Below are 24,520 nucleotides of genomic sequence, written 5' to 3' on the forward strand. Positions count from 1 at the left end.
TTTTTATCATCTATGATTATTATTTTAGGGGGTTGTGCGCTTGTTTTAAGAAGCTTCAGTATGGCCCAACTCACAACAAGCACACACAAAAGCCCACATTAGGTTCTCGATACAATATCTCCTACGACCGTGAGAGCTATATCTCGATTATAGACAATATAGCTCTCGTCTCGCCAAAAACGGGTGCTTATAGGGCCGGCCCATTAGCTCACCTCGCTTGCTAGCAAGCTCATATTGCTCACTCGTTGTTGCACATAGTGCTTTGGGTCAAGTTTTATTTGCTCTTTTCTTTTTCTTTCCCTTTTTTCTTGCTTCTTCATCGTCTTTTTCTTTGATTTATTTTGTTTTTACCACTTTTCTTCATTTCTTTCACTATTTTTTTATTTTCTTTCATTTTTCTATGTTTTTTTGCTTTAGCGGTTTTTAGGCATTTTTTCTCGGCTTTCTTTTCTTTTCCTTTTGTACTTTGCTTGGTTTTCTTTATTTCATTATCGGGTTTAATTGATTTCATTCTTTTGCATTTTTTTTCTTTGGTTTTCATTTTTCTTTTTCGGTTTTAGTGATTTTTCTTTGTCATTTTTTATTGGTTTTCATTTTCATCATTTTTTCTTTCTTTCTTGGTTTTCAAGAGTTTTTCGTTGTTTTGTTTTATTAATTTTAACTATTTTACATTCTTTTTGAACTTGTTGCTTTCGTTTTATTTTCTCTATGGTTAATTTTTTCTATTTTCATTGTTTTTTGGTTAATTTTTTTAATATATGGTCAACAATATTTCCATACACATTTCACTTTTTTTCAAATGCTTTTTTAACATTTTTTTCAAAATACTTGTTTATTTTTTTCAAATGCTTTACTAATATTTCCTATTCACACACAATGTATATTTTTTGTATATAGGAGAAACATTTGCTCTATACATATTTTACATTTTACAAGTATAAGTTTAATACTTTTTTGAATAGATGGTAAAACTTCTTTAATACAGATCTTTAACATTTTTTCTATACAAATTTCAAATAAAAGATTAACAATTATTCTATACGTGGTCAAATTTTTTCTATACAAACTTCAAATTTTCAAATGGTTGATTACTATTTTTCAAATACAAGTTCGATATTTTTTTAATACATGTTAATCATTTTCCAATGCTTGATTAACATGTTTCAGATACTTATTTAACAGTTTCCAAATACTTTATTAACTTTTCTTAAATACAGGATAAATTTTTTACACACATATTGTATATTGTTTTTTACATTTTTTTATACATGAGAAACATTTCCTTATACACACTTAAATTATTTCAGTTTCTTGGTTAACTTTTCTTTTCAAATATTTAATTCTAAACTTATATAAATAAAATGTTTAACAATATCTGGAAATAGAAACTAAAGTAATAAAAAGGAAAAATAAACGTGAAGATAAAGAATAAAACTAGTCCGTGAATTCGCGCGCGCCTGGGTTGGCCTATAGACGTAGGCTCCTGACGCGAGACATGGCGCTGCCCCCCAGAAATCCACGCTCTCTGCGTCGCCTTGTCTGGTCTTCGGACAGGCGCATCCGACTAGTGTTTGGGAATGGGCCGGCCCATTTATATGCCAAGTTTTCCGGTTTTGGAAACTTTTTCTTGCCGTTTTTTTTCTGGTTTGGGAGCTTTCTAAGAAGGTGATTGGATACGTTTTAGTCCCATGACTAAAAGTAGTGGGACTAAAACTTGCAGGGCTACCCATGCTTGGATCCAAATACTAAAGAGACTAAAATCAAGTTAATGAACATTTATTATTCTCCAAACCCTCCAATCCAGAACTTGCATTTGTTAAAGGAGAAGAGTTAAATGAGGAGAGAGAGGACTAATCCACATTTTAGTAGGGGTACCCCTGACTAAAAGATTTTAGCCTCAAGACTAGTTTTAGCCTCTCTTTAATCAGGGGTTCTTGGAACTTTAGCCTCTTAAAGAGATTATTTTTAATCAGACTAGTTTTAGTCCCTTGGATCCAAGCACCCTCTAAAACATTTCCTGAATCTGTTTTTCTTTTTATTGTTTTCTTTTTTATTTACTACTGATTTAAAAAAAATTGGATTTTTAAAAAATATTTCGGAATTTCAAAAAAGTTTCAGAATTTGAAAATATGTTTTAGAATTTAAAAAAAACTTCTGGAATTTTAAAAAATGTTTCAGAATTCGAAAAAATGTTATGGTATTTTTAATAAAATGTTTCGGATTTTTCTATAAAAAAGTTCTGAAAATTAGAAAAATGTTCCGGATTTTAAGAAATATTCCAGAATTTAAAAAATGTTCAGGAATATTAGAAAATGTTCCAGAATTCCAAAAAATGTTCTGGATTTGAAAAAAGGTTCAAAAATTTATAAAAATGTTCCGAAATTTGAAAAAATGTTCCGGAATTTAGTAAAATGTTCTGATATTTTTACTAAAGTGTTTCGGATTTAAAAGTAATTTTGTACGAAATTTGAAAAACATTCCGAAAATTTTAAAAGTGTTATGGAATTTGAAAAAAGTAGAAAAACATTTATTAAATTTGTTTCAAACAATAAAGTAATATGGGCCGGCCTAGGAGCATTCTATGCCTACATAACTCGACCATTTTTGTGGTCACCATATTCGCTGCTGGTCGCTAACTTGGGCCGGCCCAGTAAGGATATCCTCCTGTGCGTGCGGCCAGCAATTTGCCCCAGAGAGCGGCAGATAGGACCTCCCCTGCCCCCCTGCGGCCTTGTTTGGAGAGAGAGAGAGAGATCACTGCTCGAGGGTGTTCCGGAAGCGGATGGGAAGGAAAGCGAGCCGCCTGCGGCGACGCCGCCAGCCGTCGCCGTCGACGTCGTCGTCGCCAGCGCCTGCATCCTCCTCAAGGCCTGCGCCCTCCCCCTCTCCCGCCCTCTCCCTCTTCCCTGAACCCTAGTTTCTCATCACTTTTTCCCTCGTTCATCTCTCGTGTGCGCGTCGTTTATCTACTCCGTCGTGCAACCCTGCAAGCAATCCTTCTCGTGGGAAGAACTCGAATCGCGTCTCTGCTGTCCTTTGGTTTGGATTATTCACTCGATTTCGCCGTAAACGATTTAGATATACTACCGAGCCGCCTTGGAACCCTAGATGGGATGCGCGTGTACGGCTAGTAGAATTGGTTTGTTGGTTTTGAGAAGAAAATTAGGTCGAGCGTTCGTCATACCCCACTACGTGATTTGCACATGGGAAGGAGTATAAAAACTACCCAAGTTGAAGCGCCCCTGGAATTTCAGTGTATCCGTACTGTGCATGTACTGACAGTCGGTATTGGTAGGGCATTGTTAGTAATAGAGCTATAACTGCAGATGGTTTATTCAGTGTTTACAGCCAAGCAAAATGCGAGAGCGTTCGTCACCATTTCAATGCCATGCTCTGAAGATGCAGGTGGTTTTCGCTGTCACAAGAAGTTTTAACTACATGGTGGTTTTCCAAAATAAAATTCTTATCTGTGCATGTTATCATCTTAGCCCTGTCACAACCATCTTACAAATTCAATCGATCAACCTGCTGCCTATTTGTAAGTGTCGACTTTCTTGCTATTTGTAAGTGTCGACTTTCTTGACATGTAAGGGATATATAAGATCTGGAGAACAACACGTGCTCAATTGCTTATCCATGGTCCAAGCATGCTGTCTGCCTTTCTTCATTTGTTGCTGGACTAATCTTTCTAACCTTTCTTCCTTGAATTTGTTGTGTTTTGCAGAGAGTTTGCCATCACGCAAAGCCCGAGCAAATTGTCTAACCCATCTGTCTCCACTCCCCCAGGAGTGTTGGGGCACCAAGGTTGGGCTGACCTCCCAGATAAACTGCTTCACTCCATTGTTCCTCTGTTGGGATCTTTCATCGACCTTATTGCGTTTGCTAGCACCTGTGGTTCTTGGCGTGCTGCCTTCTCTTCGTACCCATCCAAATCGACCATCTGCACCAAACTCCCGCCTCTCCTCGTCCGACCCAATATTCGTGTCCAAGCCCCTCATCTCCCTTCCAGCAATGGTCGGCACAAGCTACGCACATGTAAGGTCATTGATCTAGCCAACCAGAACAGAGCCCTCCACTGCCAGATTCCTCAAGAAACTTTCCAGAGGATGCGTTTTGCTGGCTCTTCGTATGGCCATCTCATCTGCTGCCGCCAAGGAAAGTGTCTTATTGTTGATGTTTTCACTGGTGCCGAGGTTTCACCTCCATGTCTCCCATTCAGTGGTGACTGCGAGGAGGAGTTCTACTTTGGTGGCACCCTGACAGCTCCCCTTGCATCGCCGAACTGCCATCTCCTTGTCAGCACTCAATCCTCCCTGTTTGATTGGCCGGTTGGAAGTGACTCTTGGTCTGAACTCAAGCTTTCGGATGCACGGATAGATCAGATTGTGGAATTCAATGGTCAGTTCATTGCCATGGATTATTCCCAGAGGATCTACATTCTGAAGTTTGCCCCCCAGCTTGGCCTGCAGGAGATAACAACTGAGTGGTGGGACGACAGGACTGAATGCCCATATCTAAGACCATGGTTGGTGGTCTGTGGTGATATGCTTCTCATGGTTGACCATTACATGAGCTTATCATTTGGAGCATCAGTCTTGTATAAACCCTTCCGCCTTGATATGTCAACCAGACCTGCAAAATGGGTGGAGGTGAAGAAGCTGGACAACTGGGCACTCTTTGTAGGGGGTGATGTGAGGAGCCCGCCGTTTTCTTGTTTGACCCCGGAGAAGTGGGGAGGGAGGAGCAACTGCCTGTACTATGCCCATTACTCTCAGCCTTGGAGCATACATGGATTAGGTGACGCGGCAGATGCTGTGTGGGATCCTTCCACCGACCCTGATCTTGTGTACAAGAGGAACTGGTATGGCCAGCTACAGGCTTTCTGGGTGTATCCAAGCATGTTCTATTCTGATGCCCCAGTACCGTCGGGGCACCAAGACTGGGCTGACCTCCCAGATAACCTGCTTCACTCCATTGTTCCTCTGTTGGAGTCCTTTCTCGACCTTATTGCGTTTGCTAGCACCTGTTGTTCTTGGCGTGCTGCATTCTCTTCATATCCATCCAAATCGACCTTGTGCACCAAACTCCCGCCTCTCCTCGTCCGACCCAATGTCCGTGTCCAAGCCCCTCATCTCCCTTCCAGCAATGGTCGTCACAAGCTACGCACATGTAAGGTCATTGATCTAGCCAACCAGAACAGAGCCCTCCACTGCCAGATTCCTCAAGAAACTTTCCAGAGGATGCGTTTCGCTGGCTCTTCCTATGGGCATCTCATCTGCTGCCGCCAAGGAAAGTGTCTTATTGTTGATGTTTTCACTGGTGCCGAGGTTTCACCTCCATGTCTCCCATTCAGTGGTGACTGTGAGGAGGAGTTCTACTTTGGTGGCACCCTGACAGCTCCCCTTGCATCGCCTAACTGCCATCTCCTTGTCAGCACTCAATCCTCCCTGTTTGATTGGCCGGTTGGAAGTGACTCTTGGTCTGAACTCAAGCTTTCGGATGCACGGATAGATCAGATTGTGGAATTCAATGGTCAATTCATTGCCATGGATTATTGCCAGAGGATCTACATTCTGAAGTTTGCCCCCCAGCTTGGCCTGCAGGAGATAACTACAAAGTGGTGGGATGGCATGACTGAGTGCCCATATCTAAGACCATGGCTGGTGGTCTGCGGCGATATGCTTCTCATAGTTGACCATTACATAAGCTTTTCATTTGGAGCACCAGTCCTGTATAAACCCTACCGCCTTGACATGTCAACCAGACCTGCAAAATGGGTGGAGGTGAAGAAGCTGGACAACTGGACACTCTTTGTCGGGGGTGATATGAGAAGCCCGCCGTTCTCTTGCTTGAGCCCAGAGAAGTGGGGAGGGAGGAGCAACTGCCTGTACTACGCCCATTACTCTCAGCCTTGGAGCGTACATGGCTTTGGTGACACGGCACATGCTGTATGGGATCCTTCCACCGACCCTGATCTTGTGTACAAGAGAAACTGGTATGGCCAGCTTCAGGCCTTCTGGGTGTACCCAAGCATGTTCTATTCTGATGGCCAGTGATCACCGATGGGCAACTATGGCTTGCTGCTCTATCAGCTTTACTGGAAAACTATCTCTTCCAACAGACTCATGCAGCTGAAAAATAGGTGATTTTTCATGGTGGCAGTCGTACTGAAGCTTTTGCTGTTAGTTTCATCCTTCAGTTACTAGAATAAGAGACGTTTATGGTGGCAATTGGTGCTTACTCAAGCTTTTGCCACTTAATTTGTCGTTCAGTTTGGTGTTTGGTCGTCGCATTGTATGAACATGTACTGAACTACATATTGCATTATCTGTACTGGAGTAGACAAGTTAAGCGCTCTGTTTCCGCATGGTGAAGATAGTGTTTCTGCATGTGCCTGTGCTCATATTTGCATCTTAATCTTATTTTTTAAGTTATTAATTTCAACAACCAGGCCTGCATAGCAAATTTTTCTTTAGAATACATGTCTCCTTTTGAATTCGCCGGGGCATGTGTGTGAATTAAGGCATTTTTTCTCCAGTTACTGTAACAAGGTTTGCCCTGAAGTGTATTTTGTTGTGCATGTATGGTTACTGCTGCCTCAGAAGGAAGGCCTCACTGAGGTGTATGCTTTGCTTGGCTTGTGTGCTTGCTGTTTGATCCAGGAAAAAAAAGAGAAGCTTTGTTGTAAGCTGGGTGATTGTGTTCTTCGTGATGCTTGCTATGCCAGAGGACTGAAATCTCTGTGTGTGTGTGTGCAAAAGGCTATGTTGTGTTTTTAGGCAGACAATAATAATAATTTCTTAATAGTAATAGAAAAATGTTATCCAGTGCTTTGTTGTGTATGTATGGAAGAACTAACATGGCAGCAACGAACTGTCAGTATCAGCATGATCACGTCACGGTTGATGCACATCTAACATGAAATGTCACTTCACTGCTCATACTTCATATGAGCATAGACATCATGAGTTGTTTTGTCCTATGGCTGCGAAGTTTGTAGTTTGTTAACAAAGGAGGGCTTCTTCAAACTTTCATATACAAAACAGTAGGGTTCTAACAGAGGCCAGTTCGAATGATAAGAGACAAAAAAGGCATTAATTTGATTTCGCATAGTTAACAAACAGGGGCGTTCTACGTGCCGGCTTGGCACGGTGTTACAATTGCAATAGGGAAGCATCAAATGAGCTCGGGATGAATAATGAAATAAAAAACGAAAACATGTTTAAAAAATCTGTTTTTTTTTTGGGTGTCAAACATTGACAAATTTTCTGGATGCTTGTAAAATTTCATCACGAAAGAACATTCCTTGAAGTCATGGCAAAAATAACAAAATCAGCAGCATCGGTTTTCTTGTCACACTTTCATGAATGTTGTTTCATGATGAAAATTTACAAGCATCCAGAAATTTTGTAAATGTTTGCCACAAAATAATTCAGATTTTTTTAAACTTATTTTCAATTTCTTTGAAATTTACTGTTCACTCGAGCTCATTTAAGCTCGGGCTGAGTAACATCACGTCCTTAGAGCATCTCCAATAGATGATGTATATTTTGGTGTTATATAATTTACAATACCAAAAAGTGTGTTTTACAACACCAAAAAAACAGCCAACTCCAACTGATGTTGTATATTCGTGTTGTAAATCTCCAACTCCAATAGATGTTGTAACCGATGTTGTAAAAATCGGCCGGCTGCCTAGCTATTGCTGTGCTGCTGTTGTTCGGCTGCGCAACCACTTAATCTCATTGTACACCTTCATGAAGCGTTTGATTCGCTCCTCTCTCCTCATGGGCATAACACGTATGCCCATCAACCGATAGAAGTTGTAATCTAAATTTTGTCCCCGTTCATTTTCAATGATCATGTTATGCATGGTCACGCAAGCAGTCATGATGTACCAAAGTTGTTGTTGATTCCAAAATCTAGATGGCCCTCGCATAATAGCAAACTGGGATTGCAAAATCCCAAAAGCCCTCTCAACATCTTTCCTAGTTGTCGCTTGTGCATTGTGAAAGATGAGCTCTTTCTTACTTTGGGGTTTGGAAATTGGCTTGACAAATGTACTCCATCTTGGATAGATGCCATCCGCAAGATAGTATCCATAGTTGTATATGCGGCCATTTGCCTCAAAGGTCACCGGTGGTCCTTCTCCATTTGCTAACTTGGCAAAAAGAGGTGACCGGTCGAGCACATTGATGTCATTGCAAGATCCAGGCATGCCAAAGTATGCATGCCAAATCCATGTTTCATGATCGGCAACGGCCTCAAGAATGATTGTGGCATCCTTCCCACGATCCTTGAACTGTCCATGCCATGCTCTTGGACAATTTTTCCACTTCCACTGCATGCAATCGATAGAACCTAGCATACGTGGAAATCCACGAGATGTGTTCATCTCCAACAGCCTTTGTGTGTCCTGAGCATTGGGAGCTCTCAAGTGTTGTGCACCAAACACTTCTACAATAGCCTTGGCAAATTGTTTGACATAAAAGATAGAAGTGCTCTCTGTCATTGCCAAGTTGTCATTAATGTAGTCCGTAGGAACACCGTAGGCCATCATGCGCAATGCAGCAGTGACCTTCTGTTCGATGCTATGTCCAAGCAACCCTGCACAATTCCTCCTCTGCTCGAAGCTTCGATCATGTTGCTTCACATAATTGCAAATATGGATGAACAAGTCTTTGGACATTCTGAACCGGCGTCGAAAATATTTATCCGGGAAAACGGGTTGTGGACCGAAGTAGTTGCGCATCAACCTTTTGTGCGCTTCCACCCGTTCTCTCTGAATGAAAGCACGGCCATAGACGGGACCACCGTGCATTCGCTTCTTCCCCTTGTGCATTGCCACAAGCATTGCAATGTCTTCTTCGTTCAATTCAAATTCATCATCCGATGAGGATGAGTAATTGTCCACGTAACAGGAGCCACACGAGCTCATCTACAAGCGGAAAATCAACGGTAAACTACTTTGCATCCAACAAAAAAGCTCAAGTTCATCTAATTTTACCTTCGGGAATTTTCTCGAACACCTTGCTTGCGAGGTGGAAGAAATCGGCCGGCGGTGCGGTCAGCCGGCGACGGAGCGAAGCGGAGCAGACGAGCGGCGGAGAGGAGCGGTGAGCAGGCCGACGGCGGCCACTTCACCGAGGAGGGGGAGCCGTCGAGTGGCGAGCGGCGGCGGCACCTGCGCCGCGGGCCGTTGGGTGGCGACGATTACACAGCCACGGCAGAAGCCTACCCCATCGCCTCGGCCAGCTGCAACCGCTGGAGAAGCTCCCACCGCCGTGAATTTGGCCGGCGTCCGAGACCAAATCGGGCATCTCGCGGCGGCGCGGCGGCGAGAAAGGCGGTCGGGAACGGGTCGGCGATGTTGAGGCGGGCTCAGCGGTGGTCGGGCGGTGGTCGACGTGGTCGGGAGGCGGGCTCAGCGAGTTCAGGCAGCGGCTGGCGGGCGCGAGGAAGGAAACGGAAGAGCAGTTGGGGGTTGGCGCGCGGCTGGCCGTTTTACAACACCTAGCTTTTGTGTTGTATATTTGCAACACCAAGATCAAAATTTTACAACACTTGGAGTTGGTGTTGTAAATTTTTTTACATATACAACACCTGTTGAAGCATTGTGTTTTGCCTAAGTATTGTTTAAGTTAGTTATTTTTACATATACAACACCTATTGAAGATGCTCTTAGGCTTCTTAGGCCTTTTTTAGCAATAGTGCTTTTGTCGTGTCGGGAAAACTCATATCATAAGTTCAGGCAGTATGAAACATCAATAATATGTGTACAAATGCAAGAGTTTGACTGAACTTCTCCAAATTATAATAAGTTCACACACTATTGAACTTCTTCAATCTCATTGGCATATATTTCAGTAGGCCTTGTACGCCTCAGGGATGCTTAGATTTTTGGCAAATTGGCTTCACTATCCATGAAGATTGAAGAGCTGAATGTACCTTGATCACAGAAGCTACACCGTATGCAACCTTTGACTAAGTGAATATGCAGCACTCTAGCTGGTTACTTAAATCAAATGGGAAATACATAATTATAGCAGGAATGGTTCCAGTTCAATATGGGAATATCATTTCAGCAAGGGATGTGTGTAAATAGAGTGCGATATATCAAAGATGAAACACTAATTTTGTTGAGGTAATACATTCATCAAGTAAGATGATGCTGCACAATACATTTTGTAAAAACAGGACTGCATTTAGGGGATTGTACAAGATAAGATGATCTAAGATGGTGATGCACAGTACATTTTGACTCAGCTTAGAAAGAGCAACAGTGACAAACACACTGGAAAGTGGAAACTAGACAATCATATCTAGCGCGGCAGGCTAGCGGATGCGAGGAACTCCTGCTCCAAGCTGTAGCAGGCGTTTTGGCTGCGCTGAGATGCTACATTATAAGTTCTCCCGGCCAGGTTCATGGTCATGGACTGGTGACCTTGCATCTCTTGCTCAGCAGATGGATCAACTTGAGATGAATTTGTCCGATTCATTCGCAGTTGCTGCAATGTTGTCTCGACTTCCTTCATTGTAGGCCTTTCCTCACCTTTTAGCCTCAGGCACTTTTCCGCAAGAGAAGCAACCCCATTGATCTCCTCCTCGGTCGCTTCTTCAAGAACTTGTGCAGCCACTATTTCTTTGGGTTGCCTCGACCTGATCTCCAAGAGGAAATAGTTACACAAGCTCTCGGCCATTCCCGACTCAGCTGTAAAAATAGGTTTTTTCCTGATAAGAAGTTCTAGGAGCACCACACCAAAACTGTAAACATCACTCTTCTGGTTTAGCTGCCCAGTCTGGTAGTATTCTGGGTCTAAGTAGCCGAATGTGCCCTGCACAGCTGTGACAAGATGAGTTTGATCCATGGGGACAGTTCTTGAAGCGCCGAAATCTGAAACCTTTGCAGTGTTGTTCACGTCCAGGAGTATGTTAGAGGACTTCACATCACGGTGGAAGATTGAAATCGAGGCTGCAGAGTGGAGATAACATAGAGCACCCGCAGTTTCTGACGCTATTCGAAGACAGTCATTCCATGTCAAAGAAACTATGTTGCTAGGATCATGATGCAGAATTTCAAATAATGAACCATTGGGAATGAAGTCGTACACTAGTAAGGGGACCTCAGTTTCAAGACAGCACCCAAAAAGTTTCACGATATTCCGGTGGTTTATCTGAGAGAGAATTGCAACTTCGTTGATAAAATCGCTGATCTCACCTTCCCTGATAATCTGGGATTTTTTTATGGCTACCACATGCTGGTTTGATAAGATCCCTTTGTAGACTGTGCCATGCCCTCCGTGTCCCAGGATACGTGCAAGATCAAAGTTATTTGTTGCCTTTTTAAGCTCTTGTATGGAGAAAATCTTTGTATTCTCACTCGCATTTTCATCTGCTGATATCAACTGTTCTAAGAGAAGGCCCTTGTTCGTTCGGAAATACTTCCTTCTTAGTTTCTCCTGGACATCTCTTTTCCATCTTCGAATGAGAAATATTGCAATTAGTCCGAAAAGTAGCATGCCAAAGCCACTGCTAAGCCCAATTACAATACCTACCATAATGAAATTGATCCGTCAATCCTATATATGCTGATTATGTTTTAAGGAGAAAAAACGAGCATGCAGTTTATATTGGCTCACCTAAGAGGAGATTTTGCTTTCTAACGGGAGTGCACTGCATTTTTGTTATATCATACTCTGTATGATCAGGGCACTTGGTGCAGGTGTAGTTTCCCACAGTGTTGTGGCAATTTCCTTTGCAAAGTCCTGGTGTCCGTTTGCACTCATCAATATCTGTAACAATATCTATGTCAGGAGATGCATAACATTTGTACAAAATAGTAAACTATAGTTGTAGAGATACAGAGAATGACAGTAACCTTCACAACCATCTGTGATGTATGGATTTCCTTCAAAGCCATCCAAGCATGCGCACCTGTATCCAACATAACTTTTGTTGGAGCTGATGACACCGAGGCAGGAGCTATGGATACTTACACACGCATATCCAGAGGCGTTCTTTTTGGCCTCTTGGCATGTAAGACTGTCAACTGCCCAACGCACCGAAGCTGATTCCAGGGGATCAACATACAAGGTTGGTTCTTGAGGTTCTGAAGATTGCAATATGGTGTTAAATATTTCCTCTCCAAAACTTGAGTCATATTTGATTCCCAGAAGCCCCTCACTGACATTTATGTATGTCACATCAATGAGGCCGCCATAAGTCTGGAGAATGGGTAGTGTAGTGTCTGAGCAGTGGAGCTCAAAAGTTTTCCTCGCAGAACAGCCTTCTTCTATGCCGAATGGAAATGGGACACTGATATTCCCACACCATCGAGAACAATTCGCCTTTCTTGGTCTTGAACTATACCCTGTTTCTCAAAAGAATTTCAATTTCGTCAGATAGTGTTTGGAAAAAAAAAACTTCAGATTAGCTAGTAAGCAAGATAATTTTGTGTAGTGTCATAGATAAAAGACCAAAAGCTAAAATCATGTGTATCATTTCAGAAAAGCTGATGCTTATGTTGGACTAGATATGGCTCTAAGTTTATTTGCTAATTCACTTGGATATATATATAATATTTTCAACAAATAATTGATATTTTTTTATAGTCCTGGAGTTAGTTTTGTAGAACTACATATGCTCTTGTTAAGGTGCGAATCCAAAAGGAGCTTTATAAATGTTATGCCCTGACTGTGCTGACTGTAGGTGTGTGGTTGTGTGTGTCACCTTGTACTCACGATAAAAACTCCTGCAACAAAAACCTTTCATAAAGGATATGATGGAGGAGATTACCGTGGTCAGGCAAGCAGCCACCGGAGATATACGGATTGCCTCCATAACCGCTTTTGCATCGGCAGACATAACCAACATGAGTAAAAGGAACCATGCATTCGCTGTGGTGGCTGACACATGCATAATTGCTATCTTCCTTGCTGCTGGAGCAGCTCGTTTGGTCCACAATACTCCATTCAATTACTGTCTCAATATTTACGTTGATTGTATCCCACAAGATGCTGAGATGAGAATGTGTTTTCATCTTGCTTGTTTTGTGGCGAACAAACTGTAACTCGACGGTATGAACAAAAATAACTGCATTTACAGAGCACGACCCAGGCCCACGAGGATCCTGCATGTACACTTGCTCTGCAATCTTTTTGCTGGGACATGTTACCTTACAAACCAACCTAAGATTACCAACATTTTTATCTACCAAGTACACATCCAAGTCACAAGCAACGATAGTAAGGACCATCGACTCTAAAGCGGTAAAACTATTCCCGGGAGTCCATGACATGTTGTAGCCATCGACGCCAGGTTTCATGGGGATGGTTTTAGAAAAATTGACCAGAAAAGCATCCGGCGTCATGCCACCGGCATCAATATTGGCGGTAACCTGGGTCGTACTATCATCATCCAAGAACAGTTTTGGGGGATGAGTGGTGTGGTTGCAAACTAAACTGAAGTCAGAATTCCTGAAGCAGCCGTCTCCTATGCCGAATGGGTAAATGAAGCTCAAGTTACCACATATATTGGCACAACTGCTGGTCGATGGGAGAGTAAAATTCGAAGAACCCATGCCGGTGCTGTCGTCCCGCAGGGATCTAGTCTCTAACCGACTGATCAAGCGGTTCAGAGGCTGGGCGGTGCTTCTATCTACACTTACCAAAACTGCAGATGCTCGTGCTTCGGTCATCGCTATCGTGGTAAGTATTCTTGCAAGTATGAGCAAAGCAAACATGGCATGAACTGGGCAATTCACTCCTATGCTCAGCTTGAGAGATGTTTGGGATTTTGTGTGTGAGTAATTGGCCATAGAATACCACACCTGGTGGAGCTCTATTAGAGATGGTTGACGGGCATTAAAATTCAAAGATGTCAAAATCACTGATGGGGCCTGTATTATGCAGTTACGGAGGAAAGTTTTGCTTTCTCCTCTCAGGGTAGGAAGTTTCCTCATTGAGACCAAAAGAAGACATGATATTATTCTCGTTAATAAGGGCAAAAATAAATAAAAAGAAGCACGATACTCCAGTATGGCAGTATCAACCATGTGTTAATTCTACAACGATAACAAGGGGATGGGCTCGAAATGATTCATCATCATCATTAAGCTAAATTAGGGTCACTACATCAGATATGGTATGGTACTCTGGTCTCATTGATGTAGCACTTCAAAATTTGCAAAGTTAGTGATGCATTCCAAGATATCATACGCACCGCTGTCCACTGACAAGGTACTCCAGTCTTTCCACCAGGGTTGAATGAACTGGTTGCGAAACAGCGACGGCAGTGACCACTGGTTTGGAATCAAGCGACGACGACGACCGGTTCTTCATTCGCAAATCTGTTGAAAAACCGTAAGCTATGCTGCATCAATCATCACTTGCTCGACAGACAAAACAAACCAACTGTTAAGATGGGAATTAGTCGATTACCAGCTATGGCGTGGCCTGCATCTGCCCCTGAGCCCCACTTGCCAGTGCCGGGTGCCGGCCGCTGGATGGTGGTCCACGGCTGCCCGTCGCCACCCCCTTCTCGTGGAGATCCAAGAGCGACACAGGCCGTCGCCCAAATCCCAATCGCCCTGGCGGCGCTGCACGAGAGAGAGAGAAAGCGGCGCCCATCTCTGCCCCCGTCCATCCCGCAGTTCCTGCAGTCAGCCCAAATGTACGAGACGACTAGAAGTCACGGACTGCCCATATGCTGCGAAGAACCGCTCTCTTTCAACCACTTGTAAAAGAAAAGAGTTAAAATGCATGAGTGGTCCTCAAAGTTTACGAGATGTGTCAAGTTGGTCCTAAATCTATGAAAATGCACGTCTAGGTCTTAAATGTTATGTAAGCGATTCATTTCAGGTCCTTTTCTCGTCTGGGTCGTGGATATTTGCATCTGAACCCTTATAAAGACTTTATCTTTCTATTCCCCAGTCCCTAGGTTTGCTCTCCCTCAGCTCTCTTCTCCAGTCGCCATGTCTCTCGCCGGAAGCTCGTCGGGTGGCAAGAGATTGAAGGTTTCCTCGTCGGTTGCACCGCTCCCAGTAGCTTTAGGACCCAGACGGCATGCACCTCTCGGGTCACCGCTGCCGTTAGTTCCATGTCCGTGCTGTCAAACGCGTCGCACGGTTCGGTGCATTTCCAAATCAGAAGCTAATCCAGGACGTGTGTTCTACAAGTGCCCTAATCATGGCGTAAGTTTCTCACTGCAAAATTTGGGTTTTCATTTGGATTTGAAAGCTGATTGCGTCCATTGATTTTTCTTTATGAAGAAGGGGGTGAATCCTTGCAATCACTACTACTGGGAAGACGGGGAGGACAGCTATGTTGATTTCCTAATCGCAAATGGATTCATCGCTAGTGGTGGCACTGCATCTGTTGATTATTCGGGTGGTGACTTTCGGATTGAAGCAATTGAGGAGGAAGTAGGCACTGGACTGAAGATGAACCAGTTGGTTCCGAAAATGGAACAATGTCTGAATAAGATGGATCATTTGATTGTGCTGCGTAGGGCTGTGATTAGTGATTTGGTGTTGTTGATTGCAATAATGTTGTATGTGGCTGTAGCTAAGTAGATTATGTATCAGGAACTTGCAATGAATGTTACTGCTTTGGTGTTGTTGATTGCAAGAATGTGATCTATTTCGATGTCGATTAGGAACTTGCAATGAATAAGACAATGATTTTCAGGAACTTGCAATGACATCCGATTCATCCGATACTTTGCAAATCCACATTACACATAATTTAGAAGTGCACTGATGGTTTGTGTGAAACCAGTCACCACATTTTGACATCAGGTTTCAGTACAAACCATCATTCAAAATATATCCTAACCATCAGGTTTCACTAGCCAAAAGGTAAACCATGTCCAAACTATTTGTCACTCATCATCTATAGCTAAGGGACTATGTTATCTTTCTTCTTGGTGGGCACATTCTTCCTCCTTTTCAAGCCCAATGTTGCAGTTGTTGACCTGGGAGGGGGTAGAGCATCTCTACAACCTGCAATGAACTGGCTCTTAGGTATAGGACCTGGAATATGAGTCTGAGATTGCTGAGTGGATGCAGCCTGGAAAGAAAAGGAAAATGGGACATTAAATACTAGTTGTTCTTGCAAAATTGCAGGACTTGGTATATGCACTCACCTGCTCTTGCAGAATGTCAATGATACTAGTTGTGGACAAATCAGGGGTGCATGAGGATGCAACAACACTGGAAGCACTTCTCCTGGATTGTGGCACTAGTTTTTTCTTGACTGGTAGTTTTTGTCTGGTTTGTGTCATCTGGGGAGCTTCTTCTGGTTCCTCATCTGGTAGCACTATCTGAATTGGCTCTGGCTATGGAGAAAGACCTTCTTGCTGTGGTGCTTCTCCTTCTGTTGCTTCTTGCTGTGGTGCTTCTCCTTCTGCTGCTTCTTGCTGTGGTGCTTCTACTGGATGGACTACTGCACCTCTACCTAGTGATGGGCATTTTCTTTTGTTGTGGCCTGTTTCATGGCATGCACTGCAGTGGCCAATGGTTCCATGTCTGCTCATCCTAGTTCCCTCCTCCTCCTCAACTGGATTCTTCCTCCTGTTCTTCCTGGGCCTACCAACTTGCTTGTCATATTTGGGTGGTTTCACAGGTGGTCCATTTGTTTTTTGCCACACTTTAGGATCATTGCAGGGCATTATCAATTGACCATATGCAGCTTTGAATGCAGCAATGCTGTAACATGAGTTCACCACCTCTTCTGGATTTATCCTTTCATGCCTTAAACATGCACATGCATGTCTGCAAGGAATGCCAGATAGCTGTCAGGCCCTACATGTGCACTCTAGTTTCAGCAAGTTCACTTCATACTCACCATGCAGCCCCATAACCTTGAAAATGTGTGGAGCAGCAGGTAGTGCTTGGTAATTGTTGGCCCAGTCAATATTTTTGTTTAACTTTTTCTTAAATTTTGGACAGATGCTTCCACACTACTCCTCTGGCTCTAAAGTCTTGGTGTAAAATCTAGTCATTAACTGGTCCTTGATCTTTACCAGACTAGTAGCAATGGGAATTTCTCTAGCATCAAGAATATACCTGGAATTTATGGAAAGATAGAATTACTGAACATCTACAACTACTGAAATGCTACAGTTAACTGAGATCAAATGTACTCACTTGTTGAACACTTCACAACTATTGTTCAATAACAAGTCACACTTTGAAAGTGGATCAAAGAAAGCTTTGCACCAATATCTTGGGTCAATTGCATCCAAGTACTGCCATGCTTGCTCATCCAGCACCTTCATCTCCTCCATGTGCTTCTGCCAATCTGCCTCACGGGTAGCTCTTGCAATTTGCCACAATTTGTTTTTGAAGATGTCACCTTTCCAATTCTTAGCAAAGTTTTGATGCAGGTATCTTACACAAAATCTCTGTTGTGCATCAGGCCACAATGCATTTACATCATATATCAATCCCTGCAGATAACAGTCCACAAATACGCATAAATAAGCATAAATAACAGGGCAGCAAGTAAACAAATATAATCAAGATTTTACCTTCTGCCTGTCACTCATCAGAGTCCATGCCCTTGTACTTTCTATGCCTAAATCTTGTTTCAATGTGCTTAGAAACCACTTTCAACTGTTGGTATCTTCTACTTCCACAATTGCAATGGCTATAGGAAATATGCAATCGTTTGGGTCAACACCAACAGCAGTCAACGTCACTCCACCAAACTTGTTCTTGATATGGCACCCATCAATACATATAATGGGCCTGCATGCTGCCAAAACCCCCCTCTTACATGCATCTAATGACATGTAGCAGTTTTCAAAAAGTCCATCTTTTGCACTAACAAACATAGTGATCCTAGGATTAGATCTTCTAATTTCAGCAGCAAAATCCCAGAGTAAATTATACTGCTCCAACTCATCTCCATGTATCTTCTGCATTGCAATTCTTCTAGCCCTTGAAAGCTTGCTTCTACTAGGCTCCATGTTGAAATCTGCTTGCACAACATTTTTAAAATTCTTGAGTGACATTTTGTCATCTGCTCTAAAAGATTCCAGGTATTTGGCAGCTAAATACTTGGTTGTGAACTGCTTCAGCTTCCATTCCCTTACACATTGGTGTTCTCTCACATATTTCTTCACTATCCATGAATTAGTCCTGCTGATTTTATTGTATGGGTTATTCAAGTTTATTGTTTCATTTTTTGGCGATTGTTGTGGTTAGCAATTCTAGGTTTATTCGGATACTGCTGTGATTTCTGTTCGGGTAACTATTAATGCACTATTCATTGATGTCGTGGTGTAAAGATGGACATCAATTGATCACGAATTTTTTCTCACATGTTACTGTTCTTGCAAATATATTGTACCAGTTTACTGTTGTGTCTCGACAGCATCATGATCGGAAAGGGTCGGGAGACGATCGTGACGGCTCTGCATAGGTATGCCGACAGAACAGAGAGGAATAATGTGTAAAATTAAAAAAAAATTCATAATCCTCTATATAAGAACGCGAGGGCGAAGGAGGGGGAGATAAATGTTGTGTAAAAATAATCCCAGTTTTTTATAACGTAATTTGTTTTCATGTGAGAGCACCCTTCAAATGAAGGGTACTCTTCATGTGTAAAAAATTGTTCGTCCGTTAATTGATGTTCACCTGCCGTTGTTTACGCGCAGGTACTATTCGCCAGCACTATTTGTATTGTCCACGTAATTGAATAGTAAACTTCCAAAAACAATCAGAGAAAAAGCAAATGCTTGCCACTTTAGTATAATATAATAACTTGGGGTTGGGTCGTTGCTCTGGTTTATTGTTCGGGTTATTCAAGTTTGTTGTTTCAGTTTATTTGGCGATTGTTGCGGTTAGCAGTTCTGGGTTTATTCGGATACTGATCTGATTTTTTGTTCGGGTAACTATTAGTGCACTATTCATTGATGACGTGAAGTAAAGATGGACATCAATTGATCAAGAATTTTTTTCATGGGTTACTGTTCTTGCAAGTATGAACAAATATATTGTACCGGTTTACTGTTGTGTCTCGACAGCATCATCATCGAAAAGGATTGGGAGACGATCGTGACGGCTCTGCATCGGTATGCCGGCAGAGAGGACTAATGCTTAAAAGTAAAAAACAAATAAATCATAATCCTCTATATAAGGATGCGAGGGCGAAGGAGGGGGACAGAAATTATGTGTAAAAAAAATCCCAGCTTTTTATAACGGCATTTTTTTTCTGTGAGAGCATTGTTCAAACGAAGGGTACTGTTCATGTGTAAAAAAACTGTTCGCCTGTTAATTGTTGTTCACGTGGCGTTGTTCACGCGCATGTATTATTCGCCAGCACTGTTTGTATTGTCCACGTAACTGAATAGTAAACTTTCAAAAAAAGTTAGAGAAAAAGCAAATGCTTGCCACTTTAGTATACTATAATAACTTGGGGTTGGGTCGTTGCGTTGGTTTTATTGTTCGGGTTATTCAAGTATGTTGTTTCAGTTTATTTGGCGATTGTTGCGGTTAACAATTCTGGGTTTATTCGGATACCGATATGATTTTTGTTCGGGTAATTATTAGTGCACTATTTATTGATGTCGTGGTGTAAAGATGGACATCAATCGATCAAGAATTTTTTTCCATGGGTTATTGTTCTTGCAAATATATTATACCGGTTTACTGTTGTGTCTCGACAACATCATCATCGAAAAGGGTCAGGAGACGATCGTGACGGCTCTGCATCGTTATGCCGGCAGAGAGGACTAATGGGTAAAAGTAAAAAAAAATCATAATCCTCTATACAAGGACGCGAGGGCGAAGGAGGGGGACAGAAATGATATGTAAAAAAAATCCCAGCTTTTTATAATGGCATTTTTTCCTGTGAGAGCAGTGTTCAAACGAAGGGTAATGTTCATATATAAAAAATTGTTCGCCCGTTAATTGATGTTCACGTGACGTTGTTCACGCGCAAGTCCTATTCACCAGCATTGTTTATATTGTTCATGTAATTGAATAGTAAACTATCAAAAAAAGAAAGGAGAAAAAGCAAATACTTGCCATTTTAGTATAGTAACTTATATGATAAGCTTGACCGTCAATAAAAATAAAGACATGACATACAACTTTCCCCCGTAGTGGGAGGCATTGACACCTCGTGGACAAGAAATCCTATTTTTATGTAAAGCTCTACAAAACGATAATTCAAGCTGGAGCCCGGGCTTAGATGAGCCCGATGAACAGTACCTTAATTAAAAATGGCAAAAAAGTTTAAAAAAAATCATTTTTTTGTGGTGCAAGATGCTCCCGTGGGTGAACTTTGTGCAAAATTTTGAAAAGTTTGAACATTCTAAGAGTTCATGGCAAAAAAGACAAAATCAGATGTGAATAGTGCGATTTTCAATAGTTTCTTAGACATTTGAAATTTATCTTTTTTATCACAAGCTCCTTGAATGTCCAAAGTTCACAACACGGAGTTTGCACACACGGGCATTTTGCACCACAGAAAAAATTGGAATCTTTTGAACCATTTTCAATTCAAAACCGCGCTCTCTCTACAAAATCCCTACTTACTAATATTTTTACATAGCGGGAGTAGTTTTTTTTTAAGAAAAATGGGACAGTGTGTGTGTGTGGGGAGGGGGGGGGGGGGGGTGTGCTCACCTGAATTGCATTTCAAAGACTGCCCTTAGCGTGAGGAAAGATGATCGCGCCACATGCTCGCGTGATATTTGAAGGCGTGCTTCCGAATCCGATTAGTCTAAAGCGTAAAGTAGCCTAGAATGCTACTCTCTTCGTCTCACAACACAAGTACATTTTACAAGGTATATTCTCTCCCTAATAATAAAGACGCAGTGCTTCTATCGTCCATCGTGATCGTTTTACAGAAAACCCCCTGAAGTTTTCCGAAATCAACCCGTAGTCTGGATTTAAGTGAGAAACGAATCGTTTTTTTATTTTTACAAAAAAAACCCCGTGCTTTCCCGAAATCAACCTGGAGTACATAATACAATGAGAAAACGAATCGTTTTTTGGATTTTTTGTAGAAACCTCCTTCAGTTTTCATAAAATACACCCGCGGTACATACTTGAGTAAAAAAAATCATTTTCCGTATGTTTTTGAAAACACCCCTATAGTTTTTAATAAATTAATTTGTAGTTCAATTATAAGTGTAAAATATTTAAAAAAAATTATATCTTTTAAACGGTAACTCTAATTTTACATCATTATATATGAAATTTTATTAAAAAAATATGTAGAATTTGAATATAATGTTACTTTATCTATTTAATTTTTTAAAATACTGTTTATAATGTAATTTTAATCAATAGTGATGCGCACAATCTAAATATAATGTTATTTTATCTATTTAATAATTTTTAAATAATATTTATGCTGTAATTTTAATCAATAGCGTACAATCCATTTTTCATAAGAGGTCGGTCCATGTTGTTAATTAATCCGCGGTCCAATTATAATTAATAAATACTTTAAAAAATTATATCTTTTAAACTGTAACTCTAATTTTAAATTATTACATATGAACTTTCATTCAAAAAATGTGTTGAATCGAAATCTAATGTATCTTACATATTTAATTTTTTAAATTTCTATTTATAATGTAATTTGAATCTATAGTGATGCGTATAATCTAAATATGATGTTATTTTACTTATTTAACAATTTTTAAATTCTATTTATGCAGTAAGTTTAAATAAAGGTCTCAAGTCATGATTATTAGGTTAAGATGTGTTGCATGGTTTGCTTCCGTTGGAACGCACGGGCTCTTTTGCTAGTAGCTTGTAAAACGCTCTTATGATGTATTAGCTTGTAAAACACTCTTATAATGTATTAGCTTGTAAAACGCTCTTATAATGTGGGATGAAGGGAGTATTTGTTACAACATTGATGCTAAGGGTGAGATAGAATCATAGACATTCCATTGGACTGAGAGCATAAGGAAGGGTTTAAGGAAGGATGGAGTTGCTAATTGTTTGGAAGGGCGTGTGTGATGTTGACAAAGATAATGATAGTAGTTAGGATCTCATTTTATTTCCATCTCTATACAACTATGTTGTTGTGTAATGTTTTTCTTTTTTGGATTTTTTGGGGGTGGCTTCATGGGGCAATTTGTGGTGTGGGCATGCAAGTTAAAATGTTTTGTGTTTCACGGTAAAGATTTCAACCACTTTTCAACATTTTTCACACATCAACAACATTTACATTAGACAGAAAATGTTGAGGCCCAGTGGCTGCAACCTAAGCCTCCACCGCCAGCTCGCCACCGAGCCGCCCTTCCCCTGCCGGCGACCACCACGGAGATCGAGCACCGCCAAAACCCAGAGGCCAGCTCTCCGCCGACAGGGTATCTCCTTTACCCCTTCCCCGTGGCTTTTTGGGGAGCTGGGCTGCACCACATTTGGGAATTTTATTTTGTGAGAACGCGAAGCTCGCCCGACGGACAGCGGACCTTCCTACCTTCTTCATGAGGGATCCTCTGGCTGAGATGCGACGGCGCCCCTGGACGTATGGCATGGAGGCGGAGTTGGCACGCTCGGGCGGCAACCCGATGGGATCCTGGCGGCGGTGGATCTGGGGTTTCCCACCCCAGACCAGCTCTCCTCCGAGTGGCGGGCCCGGGCGCCGTCCGGCGGCCCTAAGCGGTGGTGGGTGCGCGCGTTGATTGTCCTCCTTCACAGATGTGATTGGGGGTGACAGAAGGCGTTGGCATGCTGCTGGATCTGAACAAGGTGGTGGCGCCATCCCCTTCGTCAGGGATGATGGCCAGGTGGTGGGTCCTTGTGGCGTCACCAGTGGCGGTGGATCTTGGGATTCCGCTCCCGGGGACGTCGCAGGATGTGGTGGCCCGTGCAGGAGAGATGGTTTCTCTCGAACAGATCTGGGTGAAAGCTTGCTTTCGGCTACTGCCAAGGCAGGCGATGGCGATGCTGTCTACGTCGTTCCCTTTCTGAAGGCATCGCCGAGGAGAAGTTCAAGGCCACTCTCTGCTACCTCTGGGAAACCCTAGATCAATAGATCGGATGACGGCGACGCTCTGATGCCGTTTCCCTCTTGGGGGCGTCATTCATGGAGGTACACACGGGCTCGAGGGACCATTGGTCGGCATCTACGGTGGAGCGGCGTTCCCTGTGACACTGTTGGAAATATGCCCTAGAGGCAATAATAAATTAGTTATTATTATATTTCTTAGTTCATGATAATCGTTTATTATCCATGCTATAATTGTATTGATTGGAAACACAATACTTGTGTGGATACATAGACAAAACACTGTCCCTAGTAAGCCTCTAGTTGACTAGCTCGTTAATTAAAGATGGTCAAGGTTTCCTGGCCATAGGCAAGTGGTGTCACTTGATAACGGGATCACATCATTAGGAGAATCATGTGATGGACTAGACCCAAACTAATAGACGTAGCATGTTGATCGTGTCATTTTGTTGCTACTGTTTTCTGCGTGTCAAGTATTTGTTCCTATGACCATGAGATCATATAACTCACGGACACCGGAGGAATGCTTTGTGTGTATCAAACGTCGCAACGTAACTGGGTGACTATAAAGATGCTCTACAGGTATCTCCGAAGGTGTTCGTTGAGTTAGTATGGATCAAGACTGGGATTTGTCACTTCGTATGACAGAGAGGTATCTCGGGGCCCACTCGGTAATACAACATCACACACAAGCCTTGCAAGCAATGTGACTTAGTGTAAGTTGCGGGATATTGTATTACGGAACGAGTAAAGAGACTTGCCGGTAAACGAGATTGAAATAGGTATGCGGATACTGATGATCGAATCTCGGGCAAGTAACATACCGAAGGACAAAGGGAATGACATACGGGATTATATGAATCCTTGACAGTGAGGTTCAACCGATAAGATCTTCGGAGAATATGTAGGATCCAATATGGGCATCCAGGTCCCGCTATTGGATATTGACCGAGGAGTCACTCGGGTCATGTCTACATAGTTCTCGAACCCGCAGGGTCTGCACACTTAAGGTTCGACGATGTTTTATGCATATTTGAGTTATATGGTTGGTTACCGAATGTTGTTCGGAGTCCCGGATGAGATCACGGACGTCACGAGGGTTTTCGGAATGGTCCGGAAACGAAGATTGATATATAGGATGACCTCATTTGGTTACCGGAAAGTTTTCGGGCATTACCGGAAAAGTTTCGGGCTCATCGGTAGTGTACCGGGAGTGCCGGGAGGGGTGACGGGGACCATCGAGAGGGGTGTCACGCCCCAAGGGGTCTCATGGGCTATGGGAAGAGATAAACCAGCCCCTAGTGGGCTGGAATAAGTTCCCACTAAGGCCCATAAGGTTTGAGAAGGGAAAAACACAAGGTGGAAAGAGTTTCCAAGTGGGAAGGTGGAATCCTACTCCAAGTAGGATTGGAGTAGGACTCCTCCACCTCAAATTTCGGCCAAACCTTGAGGGTTTGAGGCTGCCTCCTCCCCTCCCTCCCTCCTATATATACTGAGGTATTAGGGCTGATTTGAGACAACTTTGCCACGGCAGCCCG

The 24,520-nt window shown here is 42.4% G+C and overlaps 3 protein-coding genes across 5 annotated transcripts; 2 read left to right on the top strand and 1 right to left on the bottom strand.

Annotated features, from left to right (window-relative positions):
* The first annotated feature begins 2,732 nt into the window (after positions 1-2,732).
* Positions 2,733-6,389, top strand: LOC123410526. The gene is made up of 2 exons (XM_045103474.1): positions 2,733-2,868; positions 3,725-6,389. The coding sequence occupies exons 1-2, from the start codon at positions 2,783-2,785 to the stop codon at positions 6,054-6,056; spliced, it is 2,418 nt and encodes an 805-aa protein (XP_044959409.1). The 5' UTR covers positions 2,733-2,782; the 3' UTR covers positions 6,057-6,389.
* A 3,725-nt stretch (positions 6,390-10,114) lies between these two features.
* Positions 10,115-14,706, bottom strand: LOC123410220 (wall-associated receptor kinase 1-like). Of its 3 annotated transcripts, none has more exons than XM_045103128.1 (6): positions 14,439-14,706; positions 14,221-14,347; positions 12,796-13,016; positions 11,879-12,370; positions 11,640-11,792; positions 10,115-11,551 (listed from the first exon to the last, which is right to left on the bottom strand). In XM_045103128.1, exons 1-6 carry the CDS (start codon positions 14,641-14,643, stop codon positions 10,323-10,325), a joined length of 2,427 nt encoding a protein of 808 aa, XP_044959063.1. In that variant the 5' UTR covers positions 14,644-14,706; the 3' UTR covers positions 10,115-10,322. The 3 variants fall into 3 exon arrangements, with proteins under 3 accessions (XP_044959063.1, XP_044959062.1, XP_044959061.1); XM_045103127.1 differs by lacking the exon at positions 14,439-14,706 and having other exon boundaries at positions 11,879-11,934; positions 11,997-12,109; positions 12,189-12,370; positions 12,796-14,311; XM_045103126.1 differs by lacking the exon at positions 14,439-14,706 and having other exon boundaries at positions 12,796-14,311.
* A 237-nt stretch (positions 14,707-14,943) lies between these two features.
* LOC123413557 lies at positions 14,944-15,689 on the top strand. The gene is made up of 2 exons (XM_045106489.1): positions 14,944-15,190; positions 15,269-15,689. The coding sequence occupies exons 1-2, from the start codon at positions 14,972-14,974 to the stop codon at positions 15,569-15,571; spliced, it is 522 nt and encodes a 173-aa protein (XP_044962424.1). The 5' UTR covers positions 14,944-14,971; the 3' UTR covers positions 15,572-15,689.
* Positions 15,690-24,520: the final 8,831 nt, after the last annotated feature.

The sequence above is a fragment of the Hordeum vulgare genome, chromosome 7H (genome assembly GCF_904849725.1).
Source record: "Hordeum vulgare subsp. vulgare chromosome 7H, MorexV3_pseudomolecules_assembly, whole genome shotgun sequence".
Lineage (NCBI taxonomy): Eukaryota > Viridiplantae > Streptophyta > Magnoliopsida > Poales > Poaceae > Hordeum > Hordeum vulgare.